Genomic DNA, 26,056 nt, shown 5'->3' with positions numbered 1-26,056 from the left:
ATTGATGGAACACATTACTCTTACAACCCTTATAAAAGATAAAGATATCTGAATTGGCAAGGGGAAGTTTACCGCTTTTTAGGCTTGGCATAACCCAATACATTTTGATTTCAATTTAAATGTGTATAATATAATTATAGGGGTTTCAGGCAGTCCTCTTCATTCATTTGTCTGTTATTGTGTCATTCATATTTTCTTCCGCCCACTATAGTATACAGTATAGGGCAATAGGTCAGCCCACTTCAGCCATTAGCTAGTTTCACTGTGAGCGACGGCATGCTGCCTTTTCACAAGTAGGGAACCTGAGCTTGCACATGCACCAATTTATTTTCTACCCTATTCCTTGTGAAATGTGAAGTTTATTGTTGTATCATACATGTGAGTAAAAGATAATGTCATATATGTGTTGAATTTTGTATGTGGTCTATGTGAAATTGTTCAATTGGTCATTGAATCACAAATTGAACTGATAAAGTTTTGATGAAATTGAATTTAAACTTTTTATAAAACAAAAAAAAATGTTTTCTCAGTCCCTATGAGTGTCACGTGGGATTGGCTAAAATAATTTATGTACTGGACATCAGTACTGGCAATCGTGTTGTTAGAGCCTTTTCACAGGGAACACATTTACTCACAAAGTTGGTCCATTCAGTGCAAGGGACCTCTAAGGAAATGTGTGTATTGCTGTCCTGCCGAAGGAGACGGGCCACTCACCTGGTTTGATTTATTTGAGTGTCCAAAATATGAGACTTTATATTCCCTTATGGTTACATTCTTACAATAAATTTTCCTTCACCAAAGGACTGGTAGCACCATACTAGTTCCTCAATCTTGGTTTGCCACACAACATACGTTTGGGGCTTTGAATGGCCCATAGTACAAAATCAGATAATGTGCCACTCATTTTATATTTTTCAAGGTTACTTCTTCCCCTTTTTATAAAAAAAAATGTTAACACCTAGAAGTTCACACTAGACAGCTGCCATATTTCGCTTCCTTGCTATTCTCTTATACACTTTAAATGGAACAGTGGCTCTTGCTACTTTATATGGGACATTTGTGCCCATGAATCTACATAGAGTAGCAAAGTAATATCCTGTCACTTTTGGTAGAAAGGGGAAGGATTCTCACAGAGATTAAAGAAACTTCTTCCAAAACGGAAATTGGTCAAGTTGGATGGATGATAATTTTGGTCTCCAAGTTCTTGAATTGAAACATTAACCACAACTCGCTCTCCGCGAGTTTCTTCGAAACCACAGACATGTTCTCGTCCTTCTATAGCACTTGAGAAGATCCCATCCCATTTGCAAAACTCTGCATATCTGGCAACCTAAGACAAGGAGATACTTGCACCAGCATGTCTTTCTCTACCTACCCATTGACACGTTGCTAAATAAAGTAGGCAGGCTTTAGAGTTCAACCGTAGAATATTTTTATGTCACCAACTAACAGCCTCTTTCCATCCTCGACTTCCTGCCATCTGCCACGGTCTGATGCTGACAACACACTAAGTGGCAGAATGACTGGCTGGAGTGGCTTCAAGACATTACAATGCTGCATGTGATGTCCATCTGCATGGGCACCAAGGGTCTTCTCTCAAATGTTCAGAGAGATGGTCCTTAAAAAGAATATGCATGCCGACTCCAAGAGAGTCCAATCAGGAATAGTTCGATGTTAGTCATACGTTAAGAAGATTCATACATTATGAAGATTTTGTGTTTACCTTTTGACAGACACGACCTCTGAGAGGGTTAAACTGATAAAGAAACATGACTCATGATGCAGGAGATACATAGAAAAAGGACCATCCACGCGCTTCTTTTTAGAACTTTAATACAAAATTATTCTTTACAGTAGAGCTCTCCAAATCCACTCGGCAAAGAGGCTACCTGGGTGCGAGCAACATTTGGGTGAGTGAGTACAGGACAGGGGAAAACAGGCAGAGCAGCACACATGGAGGAGCTATGAGAGCAAGTTCATAAGTCACTGAGAGGCAAATTAATGCTGGAATAGTGGACTGGAAGACAAAGGTAGAACATCAAAGAACAATGAGCATATGAAGCGGTCGACGGTCCCTGGGCGCAAGAGCTCACACGGTGGCAGTCATGGTCAAGGCAGGGCTTATGCTGGAGCCAATCCTGTCGCTGAAACGTTAAAACCATAATGGCGGAATGTGCTCTTGGTAATTTAGTGTTCTGCATGGAGTTCCAAAGGCTTGTTCTTCTGATCCATCTGGGCCAACGATGAGGGGTCACAGGTCAATAGGCAGCCCACTTCAACTTGGGACAGATCTTTAGGTGCACATGCATTAGGGGACCCACCGTCTGGTATACAAAAAAACAACAACAAAAAAGACAAAAGAAGAAAATGTATGTTGGCAGCAGGTTTGGTTCTACACACATTTTGTACAACTACAGAAGGGCAGTACTCAGAAAATTGATCTGAGATACACTAGCTCTCTGTGCAAAACGAATTAAAAACATTCTAGCTTAGTCATTTTCTTTAAAACATACTTAGAACCATGCCATGATTGTGCCCATCATATATAAAGTAGTGTTTAACTGAAGAAAATCAGCGAGCAGATACTTTAATTAGTTGACCATACCAAACAACTGTATGTGCAAGATTTTGCGACCTTAGAGTCCCTTCACCTGGCTTCCGCCAGCACAATAGAGTCAATCAGTCTAAAACACAGCCTGGGCGATTTCATGTGTTGCATCACATGTACCATACACCACAGCTGGAATGTGCCATTTACATTGCACACACGTTAAACATACGTCGCTGAGTCTATACAAGAAAGATTGTGGTTTCGAAAGCTTGAAATTAAACACATTAACCTAGTAAAGAGGTCAGCTAGTTTTTCTTCAAATAAAGACTATTTTCTGGACTAGAATGGTACGTGGTAGTTAATACCAATTATACAAAATGGGTAACCGGGTATTGTGGCCCTATAAAGACGGGTTGTAGTTCTGGTAACATGATAAATGAGAAGTATTTAAATATCACTAAATTTACACAACAGCATTAGGCGATCACAATGCATGCTATCCATTACATATTTGATATACCTCTTGAGACTTCCAAGTGGGAAAAATCAGTAATGAGTGGGAATGATGTGTGCCCAAAAACTGTGAGAAACAAAGTCAAGGCTAGGACTTTATCACAAGGAATAACAGGCATCGAATCCCCTCCTGAACAACAAAAATCATTTGAGAATTTATATCAGACAACCATACATAATGACTTAACTTATGAACTGCAGACTCTTAAAAGGCAATGGGCTGAGAGTGCTGAACATACGCATCTCTGATCTTTCAGCGGGGAGTTATAGAACAGGAAACAACAATGCAAGATTACTCTGAAAAGCCCTAGGCCGAATGCCCCTCACCTCCACTCCGAGACATGTTGGTATTCACATGCCCACTCCAGAATGCCCCAGACCACACCTCACTGAACTCCTCTCCATGGCATCAGGTCTGATGCAAACCAACAAGGTATTCAGGCTACTCATGGAAAAAGCGGTGGTCTCCTTCTTACACTCTTTACTGTCTAAACCTTTACAGTGAAATTAGCAAATCCTTGATTACCCAATCTAAAGTATAGGGATCCGGACAAAATAAAATCCCCACAACTTTACCACTAGGGTTGGTGATCAGCCAATTTGGGCGATGGCTAGGGTTTTCATTGGGGATTCTGCATTTACCTCTTTATTTTAGACTTTTTGAATGAGTGTTTAAGAAAAGCCAGATACGCACACCACAAAATAGGGCTCCCGGTTTTACGGTAATTAATTTTGAACATTTATGTCTGTATTTGTAAGTTGAGTTTTTGCATATAAATCTACCCATACTTATTTTGTGCTTCATGAACTAATTGTGTAGGACCTTGTATATATTCACATTTACTGGACTAATAAATGGATACACATACTTTGATGCCTGTCGAGTTTAAACGCTCTAAGCAGCCAAATATAATACACCCCAGCGAAAATATTTGCATAATAGAAACAAGTGCACATAAAGTTATTTAACAACATTCCCTCACTTTTCTCTCCATGATGCCAATTTGCACAGGTATTGACCTAGAAATCTTGAATGACAGCATCAGGGAAAGAAAAAGTAACTTTCAGCATTTTTCCGATTTATAAAAATGCAGCCAGTAAAACATTGTTTTCCGGTCTGTATTTACCTGTAAAAAGCAATAAAGACGAAAAACTGAGAGCCTTGATTATGTGATCGGTTTGATGATCCAAATGAATCTTTACTGGGTAGGTCAGCCCCCTTTAGCTGTCACTCACCCTCAAGTTGTAACATCTGCAGAATGGGTTTGCATTCTAGGGGACACCCTGAAATCAATATTATAATGCTAGGCTGTGCCTCCATTGTCTTCACAGACAATCCTCCTCAGAACACATGGAGACGAGGCTGGCGGTGCAGCACACTATATAAGCGTATGTATTCACTGATAATATGAATTACTGTTCTTTTCTGCTGGGTGGAAAAGGAGGATTTGACAGACATACCAGAGGTTCCAATTAGAGTACTAATGCACACAAGAGGTTGTACCTCTGAGTGATGAAAGCCTGCTGGTTCTGTTTGACTTGTACAGAGTCAGCAAGGCAGTGAGATCTCCAGAGCAAGGTAATGCTCAGTGATGCTAGAGGGGGCCAGGGCAACTAGTAGAAATCTTCGCAAGCTTAGCTGCTGGAAAGGGATCAAGAAAAGTATAGACTATCAATGTATAAAAGATTACCAGAAAATGATATACAATTAGTGAGATCATATAACAAACATGTTCTAAATTATCATTTTAGGTTTACATTTTTAGGGGGAAAACGCCAGTTTCCCGGTCTAGACCACCAGAGACAACCAAGCAAACTATTTCTCGGCTATTGACAAGTTTGGTTGCAGCGGGACCTAATGGGTATTTTAAGTCTCCCAAGACAGTTTTATTCAGCGAGCCATTATGCATCCCTATAGGATGTTGGCAGCGACCTCTCAAAATACAGTGCAGAACCATGGGCTCCCAGTTCTGCTTTCGCATATCTGTGGCAATATTTACAGAGGCCGCAGTCTTGTATGGAAAGACTTGTGTATGAGCCTCCGATACTGAGGAGCATAGATGCTTGCTTGCTCCCAGCGCATCAACCAGTGTGACCACAATATCCGTTCTAAGTTATACGCACTGCTATTTAGTTCCAGTTTGGCAGACACACTGACTCGAGGGACATGCTTGAACCTAAAAAGCTACTGATCCATCGCCTTTCATGGGCCTCTCAAGGCTGTGCAAGGCTCCTTCTAGCACTACTTATATGAAAAATCCATTGTCAATGCTTCTTAAATATATCCGCCTCCCATCCATCCCAGTCTAATCAGAACTATGGCTTAATCCTGTTCTTTAGGTCACAATGGTCATGGTAGGGCGCAGCCGGGTCCATTTTGTTCCTTCTCCGCCTTTCTATACATTTATAGACCTGGAGTGCCGCGGTCTCTGCCCAGAGGCTGTTGCACCGTGGGCAGCAGGACATTTTGCTTTCATGAGACCCACTGTTCTTACTCTTCCAGTGGTCCCTGGCTGAAGCAGTGAATGGCTAAAAGAGAAAGGAAGGGGACCACCTCCAAGCCACTGTGCAGACAGTTTAATAGTGCAGAAAGGTCCCTCTTGTTTTCAGAGCACAACAGTTATGCTGAGCAGGCATGGCCGGAGACTTCAGAAGTTAAGAGGCACAACAGTTCATTCTTACCAAGTATCCACAACCAGGAGTATCTGAGACAGATTAGGCATGAGTAGTATTGGCTGCATGGGGGTTACGCATTCAGATATGAGTCATAGGCCAAAGGGATATAGAACTACTTCCAGATTAACCTTCTCCAAATCACTGGGAGGGCTAAAGATAGTAATCGCAGGTGACAGGCTTAAAGCTACATCAGGAAGAAGAGTAAGGTGTCTGCCTCAGAGTTTAGGATTTCCAGAATTACACTGGGGATCTGATTCAAATGTTTTTAATGGTGCAATCCATGAAGGGTTTAATCTCACCCTCCCGGGTGACTAGAAGCTTTCTACAAATCTACGGATTGATCGATTCTTACTGCTTCCCAACGCCAAGCAGAGAGAAGTTATCAAAACTTCCAATTTACAGCCTAGATAAAAAGGTCAAGAAATGAGCTTTCTACAAATCTACGGATTGATCGATTCTTACTGCTTCCCAACGCCAAGCAGAGAGAAGTTATCAAAACTTCCAATTTACAGCCTAGATAAAAAGGTCAAGAAATGAGTAATGGAGTAGAAGAATGCCCAAAAGGTGGCATGGTCACGCATCTATACAAGGACACTGCCTCCCTTACCTTCCAGTTTCAAACCTTATTCCTTCCCTCTATTCAAACAGCGGTGTCCAAGAAAGTTTTTTCTTTAAGTAGTTTTAATTGGAGCCGCAGAAGGAAAGCTCCTTTTCTATGCAACGTGTTGTGCTGGCACTGCCCGGCATCCGGAAGGCTTTGACTGACAGCAATCAATCCGCATTCTACTCACCGTTTGCTATCCACCCTTTCTTGGTCTTTCCTACAGCCAAAGAACCTGGAAGGGTCCACTAAGACGCACGCCATCCTTAGGGGGGTAATGTGAGAAATTAAACAAGGTCTTGGGCTTTGGATGGCTCAGTCTTACCCCTGGCGCCCTTAACGCAGGCTAAGGACATCCAGCAAACAGTTATAAATACTCTGGACTTCAGAAAGGGACTAAAGGCATTAGCCTGGAAGGACCTATCAAAAACCAATTTCTGCCTGTTGCTGGTTCATTACCGGCCAGAAACAGGTCTTGGATTCTGAAGAATTTGTCCTGCTGCAATCTGCCCTGCAAATGGGGAAAGCTGTACTACTCCGTGTGAGAGTAGGAGCAGGCTCATGACCAGGAGGCCAAGCCAACCAAGGCCTCTTTGAGGTTGCTTGAAGGTGGAAGTTGGCCATGAGCCATTAAGATCTGGCAGCCTAACTGGGAAGGTTTTACCAATATCTCTGATCAAAAATATAGTATCTACAAAAATGTAATCCGGGACAGAGTGGGGGTGAACCTCAATCATATCGACCCAAATGGAAACTTTCCTGACTTTTTGGTAGTCAGCATCTGCCAATTTCTAGTCCCGTTGGTTGAGGGTTCTTCCCCTTCGTCCTTGGCCTTCAGGTAGACAGCCGCATGCCTTGATTCTGCAATGATTCAGGATATCTCGATCATCCATAAAGATGGCGCCATTAGAAAGTGTGGGAGAAGCCTAACCCTTCTTTCAAGTTACCCCACAACAAATGGGTGCTTGCGGCTTTTGTGTTCCGCTGCTGTTAGAAAACTTGACTACAACTGGTCAGTGTCAAAATATGAACCTTTAGGTTCTGCTATCCAGGGAGACATACTTTGGATCTAGCCCAAATCCAATACCAGCGAACCATGTGTTGACTGTTCAGTTTGGCTCTCAACAGCTATATTTACACATTACTTATTTGAAGTAACCCTTTCAACTGGACATAAGAGATTGGCCCACTGGAATTCTAATGTTTCACTTTGGGACAAAGTTTGGCAGCCCTGCCTTTTTCCCAAGTGAGTGCTTGGATTTTTTTTTATTATTACTATACTGAATTTCAAGCTAACTAAACTCCGTGAATATCCAACCTTGCACACAAGGCCACTATATAGAAATCAGGGCACCTGTGTCTTAGCCAACTAGATTTAACTTCCGAATGGACATTGCGTTTATAGAGTAAAATGGCATGTGGCACACAGTAAACTAGTTCCAAACGACCCATCATCCCAAAACTGGGAGCAAGGATAGACCATTCCACTGCAGAGGGGGAAGGGAGTATTCTTGGTTAGGTCTCGCCTGACCCAGCGCATGCGCTGTTCTGGCGAGACTTATTGAGAGGGCTCCAAAAAATGCTACCAGGCCAGCCTAGAGCTACAGTGTATGTGCGCAGGCGCCGCGTTTTACCACGAATACTTTCGCTTTGATGTTTGATTGTGATCGCGATCACTTTCACGGCCGCACGGCCACTTTGCATAGCCAATAGGTCTCGCTTTTGGGACCTTATAAGTATTTAGTTATGCAACTGTTGCATAGCTAAACACTTATAAGGTCCCAAAGGTGAGACCTATTGGCTATGCCAATGCTTGTTTTTCAGTTGGAATGAATCAGTACTTGAGGCTGTGGAACATCACGGGTGTTACCGGTTTCCACCATGAATGCTGACCAGAGGCCAAAAACTGCACCAGGACCCAGAATAAATCTATCAAAATAATGAACTGTGAACACAACTTTGAAGGATAATACTTCCTTCTGTAAAGAAGCCCATTCATTTGGGATAACAATGCAAGATAAAGAGATGAGGGAAGCTGTGAGCTGGGGCAAGTTAAGAGCCAAAGCAAAAATAGGTTCACTAAGCTCTGGAATGGTTGGTTTGTGAAACATACAGGCTGTGCCCAAGTACCATCTGGGTTCCTTCATGGCTATGTCTCAAAAGACAGATCACAGTTTCACCACTAGGGCAAAAAGTGACCCGTTATGGCTTTCTAGACTGTATTATCAACTTCGGTATCTCTGTGCCCTAAAGTTACAATCAGTAATTTCTCTCAATGTGCTACAGCTCAGCATACAAAGTGTGTGAGAGAGTGTGTGAGAGAGTGAGAGAGTGTGTGAGAGAGTGAGAGAGTGTGTGAGAGAGAGTGTGAGAGAGAGTGTGAGAGAGAGTGAGTGTGAGAGAGAGTGTGAGAGTGTGAGAGAGAGTGAGAGTGAGAGAGAGAGAGAGAGAGAGAGAGTGAGAGAGAGTGAGAGAGAGAGAGAGAGAGTGAGAGTGAGAGAGAGAGTGAGAGAGAGTGAGAGAGAGTGAGAGAGAGAGAGAGAGAGAGAGTGAGAGAGAGCGTGAGAGCGTGTGAGAAAGAAAGCGTGTGTGAGAGAGAGAGAGAGAGAGTGAGTGAGTGAGAGAGAGAGGTGAGTGTGCGTGTGTGTGTGTGTGCGCGCACACATGTGCATACTCAAACTGAATTTTGTTAGAATTCTTGCTGCCAAATAAGCCGGATATTGGGCAAAACATTCTCCCCCATGCTTACTTTTGCCGAAATCTTTTATTTGTATTTGTTTTGGGGTTGGGGCATGCGCTTAACCAGTCCCCAAGAAGACGTGCATACCCAAATAAAAATAACCTGGATCACATGGTGTTAATTGTACATCAACGTTATATATATATAAAAAATATATATTTTCGACCACAAATGCTTAGGCTTTTTTAGGTGGTTCCTGCTGCCAAAAAAAGTAAGGCAGTTTTGGAACTGTGTTTCAGGATTTTAAAGGTGAGCTAGTGAGAAAATAGTCTTGCATCAGGTTTTCTGGATTGTGTTGGGTTTACCCTTGGGCAGCATATGTGAATACCTTACCTCTGCCAACCTAGCTGGAGAATAAGGACAGCCTAGGTTGCAATACTAATATTTCTCAGACTGGCGGTGGTCAATCCCAGGCCAATGACATCAAGTCTTCACTTTTGACCTGCCCAGTTACAGCCAGCCCAAATTAGCCATAAACAAATATGAAATTGTGTGGCAGTCTAACAGGCAGGGGTCCTGAAATGCATTTAGTGTGCAGAAACTGAAGGGTCCTTACTCGAGCCCAACCATGCCCAGTGCGTGATTAGCAGCACAATTGACTTTCATGAACTGGATACATTTCTCTTACCCAGCCTGGGCCTAGCCTTTTGCCGTGTGATCACAGTAATCAATGCCCGGGGGTCACTGGTCACACCCTGGCCTAGCTGAAGCCTAAGTAGCTTCATGCCAAGTCAGACCTTAACAGACTTTCTAAAGAACATTGATGCCTTTGTAACTTGTAGAAATAGTACAAAGTTTTGCTCTTCTATCCAAAGAAGCATTATAATTTTCTGGTAAAAATGTTTAGTGTCACCCTTTCTAACTTTAGGTTTCATGATTATTCAACCTGGAGATGAAAAGTAAGCCCCCACAATGCCCCTCATCAGTATAAAAGTTCACCCCTGAACTACCATTTCTCTATGATATGGCTCATGTAGTCCTCTGTGGGCCAGCGCCCTTGCTCCTCCGCCTCCTCTTTCGGCAGAGCCTCATTGGAGCGATGGAGAAGCCGCTCTTCCCGGTGCTTGATTCGCTGCTCCCTGCGCTCCAGTTGGCGCTTGAACTGGTAGCGCTGCTGGAAAAGGTCCTTTGCATAGTCGTAGAGCTGCATGTCCAAGTCGTTAAGCTCCTCAATGCGCTGGATAGTGTCATTGTCCAGGTCCACCCCACCAGCCCGTGTATTATTGTACTGCATGAAGGGCCGAATGAACTTCAAGTTGAAAGTTCTCTCAAACAAGTACTGGGTCTTCCGTTGGAACTCAGTAAGACCAAAAAAGGCCATATCCTTGAGGTTCTTTTTGGCGCTCTCCAGCAAAACCTGGGCCCGCTTGTTTTCGGGAATGAACGACATATTGTAGCATCCCACTAGGCTGAGGTCGGCCAGCATGCGCACCTGGCGGTTGTTGGCCAGGTTGTACGGGCACTCCATGAACTCCGTCAGGGTGCAGCCTGACCAGTCTGTGCCCTCGTAGCAGGGCGGCAGCTCATCTGGAGTGGGCGTCCGGCCGTCACACATGTGCAGGGATGTCTTCCAGGTGGCGCCGCGCTGCACGTGCCGCCATTCGCTCAGATACCGCGACACTGGGTCCCTCAGCAGGGTGATGTAGTAAAATTTCCTGTGGCAAAAGAGAGGGCAGAGTTAATAAAATGAAAAACACATCAAAACAGGGTCACAGGTAGAAGACAACTCTGGTATGTGGGAGAACAACGTAATGAGCAGAGATAGAGAGATACCAACAGTAAATAAGGACCATCAGAACATTGCTGAAACTTCAACTTTTTTTCCTCAGCGCTCTAGTGCCGTAGACCAAGCGACTTAAGTATGGTGCCAGTAACCACTCACCCTTCTTACACAAAATACAAATGGCAGATAAGTTAAAGAACTTATCTAGCATTTCCAGATTTTGTTTCTTGCCACACCATGCCCTTGAATGTTGCCTCCACCTCAGGCTTTGCTCCTAGGGGCAGCAAGAGGACCCCTAAGTTATGTGCCAGTAATAATGCTTCCAAGCAAGGTAACTTGCAAGTAGGGGGGAGATAATTGAGAGTACAAGTTACAGAGGAAAACAAAAAGAAAGGCTGATAGCCACATCTAGTAATACCCCTTTACTGGAGACTGAAAAAGTGTTGACCCCATTTTGGTTCTTGTTTTGGCTGTAGTAATGAAGAATGGCGACATAAATCCTGTCTCCATCCATGTAACCTGGGGTGGCGGGTAGTAAAAGCCTAGCCTCTACGACCGTCTTGAGTGCTGGGTAAGGAGCCTAGCTTGCCTGTGGGCCTATATGCTCTGTCTCCGAGTCAGGGCTGGCGGAAAGAGCGGCAAAGGCAGAACGGGTCGGCAGGAAACTCGAGGTAGAACATCCCTTAGGAATGCCTCAAATAATTGTTGTTGGATCCAAATGAATAAAATCCATACTGTGACTCAATCCCTGCAGGTTTGCTGGTCTCTCATTTCCTTCTACTTTCATGCCCAGTTTTAATTTTCTTGAATTAGTGAATGGCTGCACGTATACCCGAGGAAGAAACTGTTTCAATGCAAAATACTCTATTCAAGTTGTCCTGGCCAAGATTCCTGGCTCTGGAATCGAGCGTGGACCACAATTTGCAAACCATTTCCCCTGTCCAGCGCTTCACTGTTGCCCCAGAACTGGACTAGCTACAAGCCAGCCCTCTGAGTATGCAGAATGGTGCACAGGGGCATCTTTAAAGTTGCAATGAACAGTCCTTTGCCTCAATTCTATCACTTTGCTCAATGGAGACCTACGAGATCATTCAATCCATGTCATACATTGCATATGCTTCTATTTAATGCAGCCTGGTCACTGTCCCGGTACTAACTGAAGTTATAGTAAAAAACATAGGGAAGCGCTGACCAAGGTGAAGCAGCAGTCAAACTCCGCGCAAGACTTTCACTGGCAAATACAGAAGGTACTGCGTAGACAGTTGCTGACACACACAGGAGGCGCATTACAGAAAGCCGAAGTGCAAGCTTCGCATGCAACAGAAACAAGAAATCAGTTACTTACCTGTAACAATTGTTTTGCAGCTAAACTTCTCTAGATTTTGAAGCTTTTTTCCCCCAAACCATACCACTGTGTGGTGGAATAGTGCACAGCATGTGAACTGAGAAAAGGTTCATGTTAAGAACCTAACCTGCAAGAATTCAAGACACACACACACACAGGCACACCCCCGCCCCCCCCACATCTAATGAGAGAGAAAGAATGGAGCGCAATGCAAATTTGCCCTCACACAAAGAAATGTTAGAGCACAGCCGGAAATGGTGCACTCTACTAAGCGTGTAAAACAGAATGGACCACAATGCAGGCTTCCCTCACAAGCATAAAGGGTCCCCTTCCATCCGAATGGAAGGCTGCCCAGGTAATTCCCATTCGGAAGAAACCCTAATGCACCTCAAGATGATTTGTCCAACTATTGCCCTATATCCCTGTTACCTTATCTGTGCAAACTCCTGGAAAAATAGGCACCTCTCAGAATACATTGAAGCAACAGGTTGCCTTGACTCCTCTCAGTCCGGGTTCTGACCTAAGTTTAGTACAGAGTCAGCACTGATCGCAGTTACAGACAAGCATTGGCATAGCCAATAGATCTCGCCTTTGGGACCTTATAAGTGTTTGTTTATCCAGAACAATATCCTTGGTGCAACAACATCAACTGGCTAAACACTTATAAGGTCCCAAAGGCGAGACCTATTGGCTATGCCGATGCTGGTTATTAATTTGCCCGACCTCCAAAGTGAGGTCAGTGCGTGCGTGCATGTGTGAAAGCTTCAGGCACGCTTTAGCGCCACACTACAGTGCCCACATAAAATGCATCACTATTAACAAGATACAGAAACATTTGTGCATTGACATGGTGACAAACAGTCCATTTGAAGGATACCCAACATAGCTGTTTACTTGAGGTTGGCATTATCTGGGGTGCCAATTCTATCGCTATCTCCACTGAACCAGTTCTCAGGCCCATCTGAAGATACCATGCAGTCATCACTAAAATGTAAGGAGTCTTCGAGACTACACACCAGGAAATGGTTTTCCTAGGAATACATATTAATTAACTTAAGCCTGTATGACGTGTGAAGCTGAAATGCCGGACCCATGGGGAAACCGTGGACAGTAAGGAGCAGCAGCGAGGCGAGGGCTCGCCTGCCTGTGCCAAACCGCACAATCGCAAACCGTAGCAAAACAACGCTACAGCCACAGGCCCCCGTGAGCCGCTGGAGGAGGCTGTTGGTGGCAGTGGTGGCGGCAGCAGGCAGGCAGGCCGAGCTGTGCTGGAGGCCCTCTGCAATCGGGAGAGTGCGCCACGATCACTGTGGCATTTTCTCTCGCTCTTTTGTCACCTTCGCTCTTGTTGTCGCTGCTGTACGCCGGGCACTGGTGGAGCAATGTTGACTTCAGCTGGCATTTAACGCAGCGGAACAAATACTCCTCGCTGCATAAAAGATGTTGCCAGTCTCTCAACGTCAGGGCAGTCAATTGGAGAGCGCGCATGTGTGAGCGGCAGTGTACAGGGCTCCGGGGGAGAACACGGGCATTTTTAGGTACGCACGTGCCCGTTCCCTTTTCAAGCACTGCACTAGTGCTTGTGGCGCGCCGCTGCTCGCTCCCGCAAGGTGGAGGCCGCCACAAGCACGTGTGTGCTTGAAAATGAGCAGAGCAATGGCTAAAGGCCCTCCTATGCAGCTCTTGCGCGCTGCATAGGCGAGACCTAACCACCTGAGGCACTCACTGGATAATGGACAAGGAGGCTTGCTAGTACTGTTGGATCTATTTTCTGCATTCGATACAGAATCCCACCCCATTCTTCTGAATAGATTAAGAAATGTGAGTGTCCACGGCTTTGCCTTCCAGTGGCTATCCAGCTTCCTAACACATTGCACCCAATCCATCAACCTTGGTATCTTTCGCTCCCAAACATCTGAGCTGACGAAAGGTGTACCTCAGGGACCCTGCCTCAGTCTCACTCTATTTAATATTTATGTGGCTCCCTTACCGAATTTACTAAGGGAACTGGGCTTCACTCCTATTTCAAATGCTGACGATACCCAGCTCCAAATGGCATCTGATAAAGACTCTCCCAACATTCAGTCGACCTTCTCCGAAGGCATGAAAAGCCATAGCAGCTTGGATGTGGGATAACTTCTTATAGCTGAATGCCAGCAAAACAGAGATTATGCTCTTTGGTGAGGTTCCCTTACTTTGGTCCCCAAATTGGTGGCCCACCGACTTGGGTGCGGCCCCGGGTCCCGAAAACAGTGGTAAAAAAAAATCTAGGCGTACACCTGGATCAGGAACTTACGATGAAGGCGAAAGCTTTGACCACCGTGGGTTCCTGCTTCCGCGTATTAAGCCTTTTAAGAAGGGTGTATCCTTTTCTCCCCATGACAGTTCGCAAAACTCTCTTACAGGCTTTAGTAATAAGTCACTTAGACTACTGTAACACCCTCCTGATCTCAGCCAATCAATCCTCCCTTAACAGACTCCAGGTGGGCCAAAACACTGCGGCCCGTTAAGTTTCCGACTCGCCTGCCAGGTCTGCCTCATTGCCGCTTCTCCATGGACTGCACTGGCTACCTATCCGCAAGCGGATCCGTTTCAAGATCTGCTGCATAGTGTACAAGGCAATTCACGGCAATGGCCCTAGCTATCTAGCTGACAAACTCATCTGATATCAGCCTTCTAGATCTCCTCCGTCAAGCACTAAATCACTTCTCGTCATGCCCCATGTTAGGAAATCCGGCACAGGCGGTAAAGCTTTCTACCATCTGGCTCCCTTTTATTGGAATCTCCTTCCTAGCCACCTTCGGAAATGTACTGACTATCTCCGATTCTGCAAACTCTTGAAAACTGAGCTATTCTGAACTCCTCTTCTTGCCCCTCTAGCACACCTGAAACGCGGAGATACCCTTTAGGGGGTGACTCAGGCGCTATATAACACTATAAATAAAATAAGCAACAAAGCGTTGCACAATGGGTAATCAGCAAGAACACACAAGCAGTGATCGCTTTAAACTACAACAAAGCATCGATCCATTCAGAAGGCAATGATGCAATTAGCTCAAGAAAAGCCTAATATGCTTTCTTGAGCAGTGAGGGCCTGCTTGCAGATAAGGGGGCTCCGAGGGCCAACTCTCTCACTCTGTAGCGAGACCTAAAAAAATACCTTTTCTGAATAACGAAGACTTGCTGGCACATAATGCCCACACATACTGTGCAATGCTAGACATTAGGATGAATATGGAAACATGTTGGATGCTTGAGGAATGTTCACAATTTAACAGGCTTTAACAATCTGACCAGTCTTTAAAACTAACTTCTATGCCTCTACAAGGACAGGCCGATCGTGTGTTGATTACAAATGAGCAGGAAGTGTTTTTTGGATCTGCGGAACATGCAGACATTTCTACTAAAGATACCTTCTGTACACTGAATATTCCAGGCAAATGCATTGGGGCAGACTGCTTAACAAAGGGTTAATTCATGTGAACTCTACCCTTAAAATAACAGAGGGAACAAATGAATAAAAGACCTTCGAGTGGTGTGCTTAACAAAAGCCTGGAGCTAAGGGTTCTCGACTCTCATATGTCGCATACAATGGCAAGCAGAGGATAATTATGGAACAGGATTCATTACACTACGTGACTAATACGTAACCGAGAAGGCTCTGCAATAAAACCCGCTATTGTGCCTTCATTTCACACCTGTACCTCCACACGGAAGGATGAAACACTGGAGTCCATTTAAATAATTGATATTTTCATGATTCCGAAAACAATGCACGGGTACAGAGCTGTGCACGCACGAGGTTTGCTGGCCGATGCTCTGCTCCATGCCCCATCTGCTCATCCATTCACACAAACAGCGTGTTTAAAAGGGTAGCTGGTTCCAACGTTAAGCACAATTGTAATGCAAGCAATAGAAAAAGTAGTGCTAAACTGCAAAAGGCATCTTACCTGTAGTGAATGTTAAAGCCATGGTCTGTGCCACTGAATACACAATAAATGAGAGACACACTAAAGAATAAATCTGAGACCAATTTGTAAAAATAATGTACATTTTTATCTAATTTTTACGACCATAAACACAGTTCTAAGGCAAGCACTTTCAGAGATACGATTTTTCAAAGTTTAATAAATATATCACTTCTATGCGCAACTGCGCATCATATGAAACAATGGGAAAAAGCAGAAAAAAGCATAGAAATGTCGGCAATACTTTCACAAAGTACACCTTGTTTTAGGTTGATGTTGGAACCAGGTCCAAAGTCCCAGAAGGAGAAGTTAGGGAGCAACTCGTATTGGCCAAGAGCAGAGGTGCTGAGGTATTGGAAGCTGGTGCGCAAAGACGAAGGCAGCCACTTGAAAAACTACAGTACAGACAGACTTACAGGTAAGACTCGTGGGTCTCCTCGAAGGAAGTCGGTCGCAAGGGCTTGTTGACAACAGGAGCATGGCTGGTTGCTTGGTGCTGGGGCCGGGTGCAGAGCGAACAGGTTAACCAGGCACCATGCGTCTTGAGGTACATCCGGTCAGGAGACGGCAACTTGGAGAGGTGATCTCAGGAGAGCTGAGCCACTCAGGAAGTGGGTCTTGGGTGTCTCAACGTCCCTCAACAGGTGCTTGCTTCTGGAGCTTCGGGAGTCCGGAGTCGATTCTTCTTCTCGGTGTTTGCCATTGGGGGTCCAGGGTAAATTGGTACGCCACAGTTCCGGTAGGTCCTGGTGCCTCCAAACTTGGTGGAGAGGCAGATATGACCCTCCGGAGCGGTTCTACATTTTCTGACTTTGGTGCTGTGTCGAGGTAATCGGGGAGCAGCACGTTGACAAACTGGACATCACAGGATCTGTGTCTGCAGTGTGCAGGGGAGTGATACATTCACTCCAAGGGAGCTTCACAGAGATTTCTAGGAAGTTGCAGGTGCTCCGGGGTTCTTGGAGTCCATACAAGTTTCAGGACTACACAGCAGCAGCGACTGGCGAGTCCTGGGAGCATCAGGCAGGGTTTGCCGCCTTTTTCTTCTGCAGCAAGGCCTCAGTTCTTGAGCAGCAGGTCTTCTTTGTCCTGGTCTTCTAGTCTGTCGATTCTGATGTTCAGGTTTTGGAGTGCCACCTAAATACTGAATTTAGTGGTGTTACAAGGGATGAAAGGTAGTAGCCAATGGGCTACTTACTTTTAGGTTGTCTACACCCGCCAGTGACCGCTTCCTGTGGGAAGAGGTACTACCCTAGCCCTGACAGGAGGTTCTCTCACCATCCCAAGATGGTGTAATTTCAGGAGCAGGGTTTACCTCGCCTTTCCTGCCCTAGGGGAGGTGTAGGCCAAGTGGGGACCCTCCTCAATCTAACTAATTTTCCAGCCTTTCCCTCTGCCAAAAGTGAAGCAGGAAAGGTGGCCTGGCCTCCCCCACTATTTGGAGGTCCCTGGTTTGGATTTGAAAGGTGGCATCTTGTTTAAAGCTTCCCGCCCAGGAAGACCATCCTGTCCTGGAGGAGGTGTGAGGCACCCCTGCCGAGAGCAAGCTTAGTCTCTGTTCTCCGAGAGCTCTGGCTCTCACCGCATGAGGTCAGAAACCTGTCTGGTAGTGGCAGGCTGGCGAAAACAAGTCAGGAATCACATCAGTGATTGGTAGGTTTTAAGGGAACCCCCTAAAACGGTCTCCTGTGTGAATGTATTAATAAATCCAACACTGGCATCAGTGAGGATTTATTAAGACAAGATGTCTGGTACAAAGCACCTAAGAAATTAGATAAGCCATCATGGAGCTAGGAAACTTGTGTTGACAAGCATCCAGCCCATGTACTCTTTATGGCTTCCCTGTGCACTGCAACATCTCAGAATGGACTAGACATTGTAGGGGCATATATGCTCACACAGGATACAGTGCACCATGCCTTAGGGCTAAAGGCATGTAGTAGGGGTGACTTACCAGCATCAATCTATAACAGCAGATTCTAGAGGACCCAGTTTTATTACTTTCAACTGGAAAGTCACTCATGCATTCTCTACGCAGGTGACAGTCCACCAGTGAAATCCCCGTTCTGCTCTCACCCCTCAAAATCTTGGTGTGTACTCTTTCACCACAAAATAATCCAGCTTTTCCCTCAAAGTCTTCTCTGTTCCAGGAAAAGCGACTTTCTAATCTGGATGGGGCGTGCCACAACCCTAATACAAAGCTGTGATCAATGTCTGCTGCCGCCCCTTCCCCCTTTTTTTGGTTATATTGTAAGAAGGATGCCCCCCCCCCCCGGGTTTTCCCCTTTATGGGAAAAGGGGGTTCCCTCCATAAATCTGTTTGGTCCCTTCCACCCTGACATTTCTCTGTCTCCACTTGCCGACAGGGACATGTATGGTGCTTGGTTGTACGTGGCAGGAACCCTGGATTCCCAGTGATGTGGGGTGTGATGAGAATTCATTCCCTCGAGCTACCTCCAGACTGTACATGGAACCTCTGCTCTGGCCAAGCACAAGAAAAGGCAGACTGATCAGTACACTAAGAATACACCTCTACCTGAAGGTCTCCACTAGCAACATCAAATAACTCAGACTACCCATGCCCCACTAGAGCTGGGGATGTTTAGTGACTGCCTGGCCCTCAACTGCACAGAGCTGGAATACATTCTCTTTGCCGGCAGCTCCCAAAAATGGCCCACTGGCGGGTTTGCAATACAGCGAACCAAAACACAGTGTCACGTGGACCCATCAGACTGCAGTCCGACACCAGTGGCAACTATTCCCAAATAGAAGCAAAATAAAGTCTTCCTTTCCAAAAGGAACCTCAATCCTTACAAGGAATGGTCCTTCCACGTGGACAGTGCCAAACCCCTGCTCCGGGCAACATCAGCTCCAACCTGTCTCCACAGAACAAGGCCCAACACACCGCTCCTGTCACGTCAAGGTTCTAAAGAGTATGACCACATCGCCCAGCTCTAGCAGAACACTGGTTCCCCCCCATAAGCAGTGGCAGCTGCCACAGAGTAGCCCAGGTAGGGCGTGGGGAAAGGGTATAGAAAAATTAATTTTTCAAAATGACTTACCTTGCAGCCGGACCGCCGCCTCACGTCTTCCGTTCCTGCTTGAAGCAGGAAGCACAAACAGGCTCCTCCAGCCAATGGCAGTGCTGCAATGCAGTGTTGTGATAGGCCTGACTGCCGTGGTCCGGCGCTCAGGCAGGCAGTGGGAGCCTGTGCATGTTCCTCACCAGTCTTTGCATTACAGCCTGGTGGGGAACATGCAAAGTGTGCATGAGTGTTTGGCTGGCCCAAGACGGCCGGCCAAACAGTGATGCACATTTAGAGTGTGCCACCACTCCTCCCCCCCTCCCCCCTCTGGCTATAGCACAGCCAAGCCACGCCTTGTACGCCATGTACAACAAAGCACCATACATGTCCCGCCTAAGCGGAAGAGCCGCTGCTGAATGTTGTGTCTTTGATAAAGCAGTAACCCCAGCAATCCATGCTGAAAACGAACAGGGCAAGGCGGCCGCCGTGATACAAACAGAATGGATATTAACAGTGCTTTAAATGGGCCGGTACTCACCGGTACTGAGTACCGGCACTTTTATATTTTCTCCCCTTGAGTACCGGGACCTTTCCTTCGAAAAGGAGAGTACCGGTACTCATAACGGCCCGGTTTTGATGCGGTTGGTGCTGCCCTTCTGAGCTCCATCCTTGGAAGCTCTTTCTGCACGGCCTGCAATGGGTTACAGCACCTTTCAAACTGATCTGAAGCCTGGGCTGCGCTGGTTCAAAAGCGCCAGCTCAGCAGCTCGTCTTCAGTAGAACACAGAGCTGCGTGTTCCTGGAGTGAAAGGTGGAGTATCGCTGCAGGGTGTCTTTAGAGGGGGTCGGAAGGTATCCATAAAACCAAATCGGCGCGAGTGTGGGCCACATTGTTCAGGGCATGCAGCTTGTTAGCATGGCCACTTTTTTAAACGCCCAAAAATCTTCGCCCATCAACAATTTAAATGAAAGGGATTTGCATGAAGCAAAATCCCTGCCCTCTAGATTAAATCAATGGATTTAAGCTTTTTTTTAAACTGCCTCACTGGTACGGATTCGTCAGTGTGTCATTTATTGATGAATATTAGTTATACAACCATAAACTTAGGAAAGTACTATTTAAATAGTTAGACATTTTTAAAATACATGCATATTTTTTGCATACAAAGCTTAGAAAGGTAAAAAAACAGCCCCGCCCATTGCGCCGCCCCTTACTCCACCCCCAATCTACTGCTTATTTTTGGTGAGTACCTGCACTTATTTTTTAGATTTAAAGCACTGGATATCAAACGAAAAGTAAGGTAGCGCAAAAAGGAAGCCGCCAGAAAGCACAACATCTCAAGCTAAGAACCCAGCTCCTGGAATAAAACTCCTGACCACGGGTCAGACGCGCCCCGGCTCCGCTGCTCATCAGCATGGATATGGCAACTCGCCCACCATCGAAAAGGATTCGGACAGCCCCTCTTATCCCATATAGTTATGCATAGCCCGCCCTCCCACGCTGTGCATGCGGCGGGGAACTGCCGCCCACCTCCCAATACAGTGCTTTGTTCCTGTCCAGCTATTTGTGCGCGATGTAAATGCAAACAGCAAAAAACGAATTATTTTCGTTGTGAATAGTATCCACTGATTATACGGACCTTGTTTACTCACTTTAAAAAAAGCTTAAAAGAGCAATTTTAATAACTAACTCACAAAAAAAAAAAGATTATGTCCAAGTGTAACTATCGGTGCTTTTAATTCCATTAGAGGGATTCTGCAATTTAGGATTGCGTTTTTTAATTTCGTGCTCGCCATAAAAGCTGCATGTTATGGCAATGCCCAGAATGCCACAAATACAAAGGAAAAGTACTGAAGCAAAACATGAACATTCCTCAGATTCCTTTATCATTTTGTGACAAGGCCACCAGGTGGCGCTCTGGCGTCGTTGATAATTTACGCAGTTCGACACAAACGGGCGCAATTTACTGCTTCGCATCCAACCTAGAATATTTCGAGCTAGTAAAAATACAATTGCCAAATACCTCATATGTCTGACTTTCGGTTCATAGCCAAACGTGTTTGCGCGTGGAGCAAACTAATTTACTTTATGCTAAAGGACACATTGGCAGTGTGATTTTTTTTTTTTTTTTTAGACAACCCAAGAAATTGCTTTTAGCCATTTTTTCCCTATACTGACGAGAGTTCTTCAGCTCCCCAAACAATACTTTTACAAAAACAATGAAGAAACAAAGCAAGCTCTAACAAAGCCTGAGGGCTGGCAGCCAATGGCACACCGGTTAGCCTTGCCAATGCTAGTTGGGAATGCAAAGCATCAACAGAATAGTATTGTTCCAGAGGCTGTGGGTGAAACAGAGCCTAAAGTAGGTCCAAGAGGGCCGGATTCATACCAGAATCTTAGGATCTCCACTATGTAATTTAATTATTGATTGTATCACCCTCCGTCGTTCATTGGTACCATGAACATGTGGCATAGGCCGAGCCCTCCTGGCCCTGTATGGACATCCCTAGAAGAGAAGTAAGAGCCTTGGCAATATTTGTCCCAACTGACATTTCGTATTTCGAACATGGACAGTTTCAGAAACAGCATTTTTCTTTTAAGAGCAAACACGAGGGCTGAATACTACCTGGGTTCTCCATTCTTGCTGCAGGTACGGAATGGCCAGGCGAGATGGGACTGGTCGTCCCCACCGGTCAGCACTGTCCGATTATGAGGTAGTACTTGCCGAGTAACATTACACTGAGTAATAGCAACACCCGTTATTCACTGGCAGCGCTTAGAAACGGCAGATGTGTGGTATGCATCGCTATAAACTACTACTGTGACACATGCTACCACTTTCGTGTAAAGTTCCCTGGGAATCTGCGCTCCGTAAATTCTTCTCTAGATTTAAATCATTCCAGGCACAAGGAGCCACCGTGGGGGCTCGGTACTCCGTTTATTACTCCCCACAAGCAAATCCGCATGCATGGAATTCCGACTGTCTTTCATTACTACAGCGGGACTTCTAGTTCGGTGGATTGTGTAGGGTAATGGCGCTCCTGGGAAATTTACGCAGCGAGTATATACTAGTGTACAATTATGATTGCGGTGCCTAAGGGTGGGGGGAGGCACCCTCCTCCCCAAAGTGTGGATAACCACTGATAAAACAAAGCAACAGTCCCTTGCACACGCCAACAGTATACATTATGTAGATCTCAAGATTTAAATGAAGTGACTGTTTCAACGGAGGAACAAGAGTGCCTTTTATTATTGTCAATGATACAAAATATATACTGTCAGCGTGTGCAAGGGACTGTTGTTTTGGCTGCATTACTAGTTTGAACTGGAAAGCGTGCCCACTAACATTGCCTTTTATAGGCAAAGGTGCACGACACATAGGAAGACTGATGTGTATGATGGTAGGACATACAGCTGGCACAGTTCTTTGTCCCCTTCTTGCATTAGTATAGGGACAAAAGGACAACAATAAACAGCACAGCCTCCCTTAGCAAGACCTAATAAAAGACCAAGCTGATGAGCATTAGTAAACTGAACGCCAAGCTCTGCATATTCTGCTGAGTGTGCTTGGATTTCCACTCTGAGCTCAAGTGCTCTGCAGATAGATGGAAAATAATACATGTTCTACCTGAAAATAATGACTCTGCATTGGCACCCGCTCCTATGTGAGAGGCACTGCACCAGCTCTGAATATCCAGGTGCTCTGATGTGGGCCCTGGAGGGACAAACCACACACTGACAAAACACTAACGGAGCACACCATCCACCTGGTGTTTGCTTCCAAATATTTTAACATTTGAGATTCTGCTGCTGTGCTCTTTGTAGGAGTACACCTGCACATATATCCTACTAATATCTGATAGCGAACACATTTTGAGGGAGGCACTGAACAGATACAGCGTTATGGGGCAAAGGCCGCTCCTTGCAGTTGCATTATTGGGGTCAATGTTCTTTTAAGTCCTGCTTTAGTGAGGAGAATGTCATCCGAAGAGTAATATTGGGGAATGCTGAGGTTTTTAAATATCAATAAGGGCTACCCAACATACCTCGTGTGGGCTCGGGTAATAAAAGTTGACAGGTAATGGTGCCTACAAGGGATTTATTTTGTAGTCAACTTTGTTTCAATTTATCAGTGATGTCAGATGCGTCTCCATGGCATCACAAATTAACTACAACAAATGTATGCAGAGTGTTCCAAATGAAATGAATTCAAAAAGACCAGTTGCATCTCTTATTTTTATAATAAAAACACATTCAATTGGGAATTCAAACCAAAAAAGTACTCAAATACACTGATAACAGATTTTCAATTACTCATAAGCCCAACTATCCTGGTCATCAAAGTAGAATAACCAATTTCCAAAAATGGCAGATATGGAGTCTGTCCTACACATAGGACCTAGATCTCCTATATACATTTTTTTTTTAACAGTGACTAATAGGAAAATTGGGTTAATATTTTAAAATTTGAGATGATGCTGCTGTACTCTTTGTAGGAGTACACCTGCATATATATCCTACTAATATCCGATAGCGATCACATTTTGGGGGAGGCACTTAACAGATATAACGTTATAGGTCAGAGTCCACTCCTTGCAGTTGCATTTTTGGGGTCAATGTTAGTTTAAGTTCTACTTTAGTGACGAAAATTGTCATCCGAAGAGAAATTTTGGGAAACACTAAGGTTTTTTTTAATAGGCGAAATATTTATCCAAACTGACAGACACGTTACTTACCTTCTGTAACGCCTTATCTAGTAGAACCTATCTAGCAGCAGATTCCTTACCTTAGAATTATCCCCAGGCATCAGACTGGATCCAGAAATTTTTTGTGAGCAGTACCCCTGTGCACCAGTAGGTGGCATTGATCGGCTCCACATGGCATCGTCGGAAGCACCATGTGACGTGTGCAGTGCCTATATAGGCTCCACCAAGGTGCACTGATGTCAGTTACTTTTCACAACTTTCCATGCCAGGAGTGCGGAGCCACAAAGAACACCGACCACTGGTGTGGTGAAACAGGGCACTGAAAGGGGAAAGCCCCCTCATTCGCAGAGCGAGGAGGATGAGTGGGCCGGTAAGTAATCTGCGGCTAGCTAAGAGTCTCTACAAGATAAGGCATTACAGAAGGTAAGTAACTTGCCCATTTGACAGAGTCTTCACGCTGTAGATTTCTGATCTTAGAATAGATACCCAAGCAGTACCTCCCCAAAAGTGGGTCTGTGAAACAATTTCATACTCAAAAGTCCTGCAGGACCAAACAGGCAAGTGCCCATCCCGACGGACCTGACTGTCCAGGCAATAGTGTTTTGTGAATGTGTGCAAGGAAGCCCACGTTGCAGCCTGGCAGATAATCAAGACCGGAACTACACATGCTAACGCAGTGGTCGCAGCCTTGGCTCTGGTGGAATGAGCACACAAACCCTTAGGGGGTTGCTTCTTGGCCAGTACATAGCAGATACTAATGCAGAGCACGGCCTCTCTCTTCTTTGCTCTGACATATCTCATCAAGAGTAGGTCATCCACCTGGAACTCTGTTGTGTGGTTAAGGTAGAACAAAAATGCTCTTTTTGGGTTCAGTCAGTGAAGTTACTCCTCTTCTCTTCAAGGGTTGTGGGGGAGTGTAAAAAGTAGGTAGAGTGATGGAGTGGCAAAACGAAAGAAAGGTCCAACTGAGGCATGATAAATGGAAAAGGTGGAAACCAGTTGTACAACATGGTGTATGCTTGCCATTGGGGCAGGTATGTGGCATGGTGTGCAGAAACCTGCCCCAATGGCAAGCATACACCATGTTGTTGGAGATACGCCTGGCTGCCAGAATAATGTTGCAGACTTCGGGCGGAAGGTTGAAGGTGGTCAACTTAAGCCGCTCTATCTCGACACAAGAGGGTAGTGTTGGCAGGTTCGGGTGGAGGACTATCCCTTGCTGCTGCAACAGAAGATCCTCCAGAAGGGGTAGTCTTATTGGAGGACCGATGGCCATGCTCAACAGCTTGGAATACAAACTCTCCTAGTCCAATCCGGAGCCACAAGGATAACTTGGGACTGGCCGTTCCCAATCTTCATGAGAATTCTTAGCAGGAGTAGCATGAACAGAAAGGCGTACAGGAGGCCTGAGCTTCACTAGAGACGACAAAAGCGCCTCAGAGCGAGAACCGCTTTGGAAAAAATCAGCACACTGAACTGCTGACATTGCCTGTTCTTGGTGGTGGGTAATGGATCAAACAAGGATCTCCCCACTGCTAAAAGACCTTGCACTACCTCCGGATGGAGATTACATTCCTGATCCACTAGGCATCTGCAGCAGAGTTCGACCGCACTGGCATTCACAGAACCCGCCTGGTGTTGAACCACCAGGGAAATGTCCTACTGTTCTAGTCATGTCCAGAACTGAAGGGCCTCCTGACAAAGGGTCCATGACCCCATCCTGCCCTGCTTGTTGCAGTACCACAGGCGGTAATGTCGTCCGTGAATACCTGCACTAGCCTTCCCTTGAAGGAGGGTAGAAAGACAATGCCAGCCAGATTGCTCAGACATCCATAAGGTTGATGTGGAGTCCAGATTCCACCGGAGACCAGAGGCCTCCGATCTCCACCTCTCTCAGATGGTTGCCCCATTCCATAAGACGCACAGGGTCAAGGCTGGTTTGCACATGGCTGGGTCCAAACTGGAATGGCATGGCGAGCAAAATAACGATGGATTAAACCCAGATCTGTGACTGGGAGTGAATATTTGACCATGTTCAACATTCCATCCATCATCTTTCTGTCACTACTGTCGGATCAGGTTGGGAAAGTGAGAGGGTTCTGTTGCTGAACCAATCGCGGTTTGTTAATCACCACTTCAGATTTTGTGCAGTTCCCTCTGAGATCTGGACCCTGTCGGAGAGATTTCCTTAATGCTGCGCCCACTG

At 45.5% G+C, this 26,056-nt stretch overlaps 1 protein-coding gene across 4 annotated transcripts in view; it reads right to left on the bottom strand.

The window, feature by feature from the left end:
• Positions 1–1,816: 1,816 nt before the first annotated feature.
• Positions 1,817–26,056, bottom strand: part of HS6ST1 (heparan sulfate 6-O-sulfotransferase 1) — a 244,591-nt gene continuing 220,351 nt past the window's right edge. For 2 of the 4 annotated variants that reach the window (XM_085634641.1, XM_085634640.1), the window contains 2 exons: positions 10,032–10,736; positions 1,817–2,324 (listed from right to left, as the gene is read on the bottom strand). In XM_085634641.1, coding sequence (XP_085490767.1) covers position 2,324; positions 10,032–10,736 — 706 coding nt within the window. In that variant the 3' untranslated portion in view covers positions 1,817–2,323. Of the gene's footprint in view, positions 2,325–10,027; positions 10,737–26,056 lie in introns of those variants that run through there. The other 2 variants (XM_085634638.1, XM_085634639.1) reach the window with 1 other exon arrangement.

Source organism: Triturus cristatus, chromosome 11 (assembly GCF_964204655.1).
Source record: "Triturus cristatus chromosome 11, aTriCri1.1, whole genome shotgun sequence".
NCBI lineage: Eukaryota > Metazoa > Chordata > Amphibia > Caudata > Salamandridae > Triturus > Triturus cristatus.
Note: the sequence above shows the minus strand (reverse complement) of the source record. Positions and strands in the feature narration are given on the sequence as shown.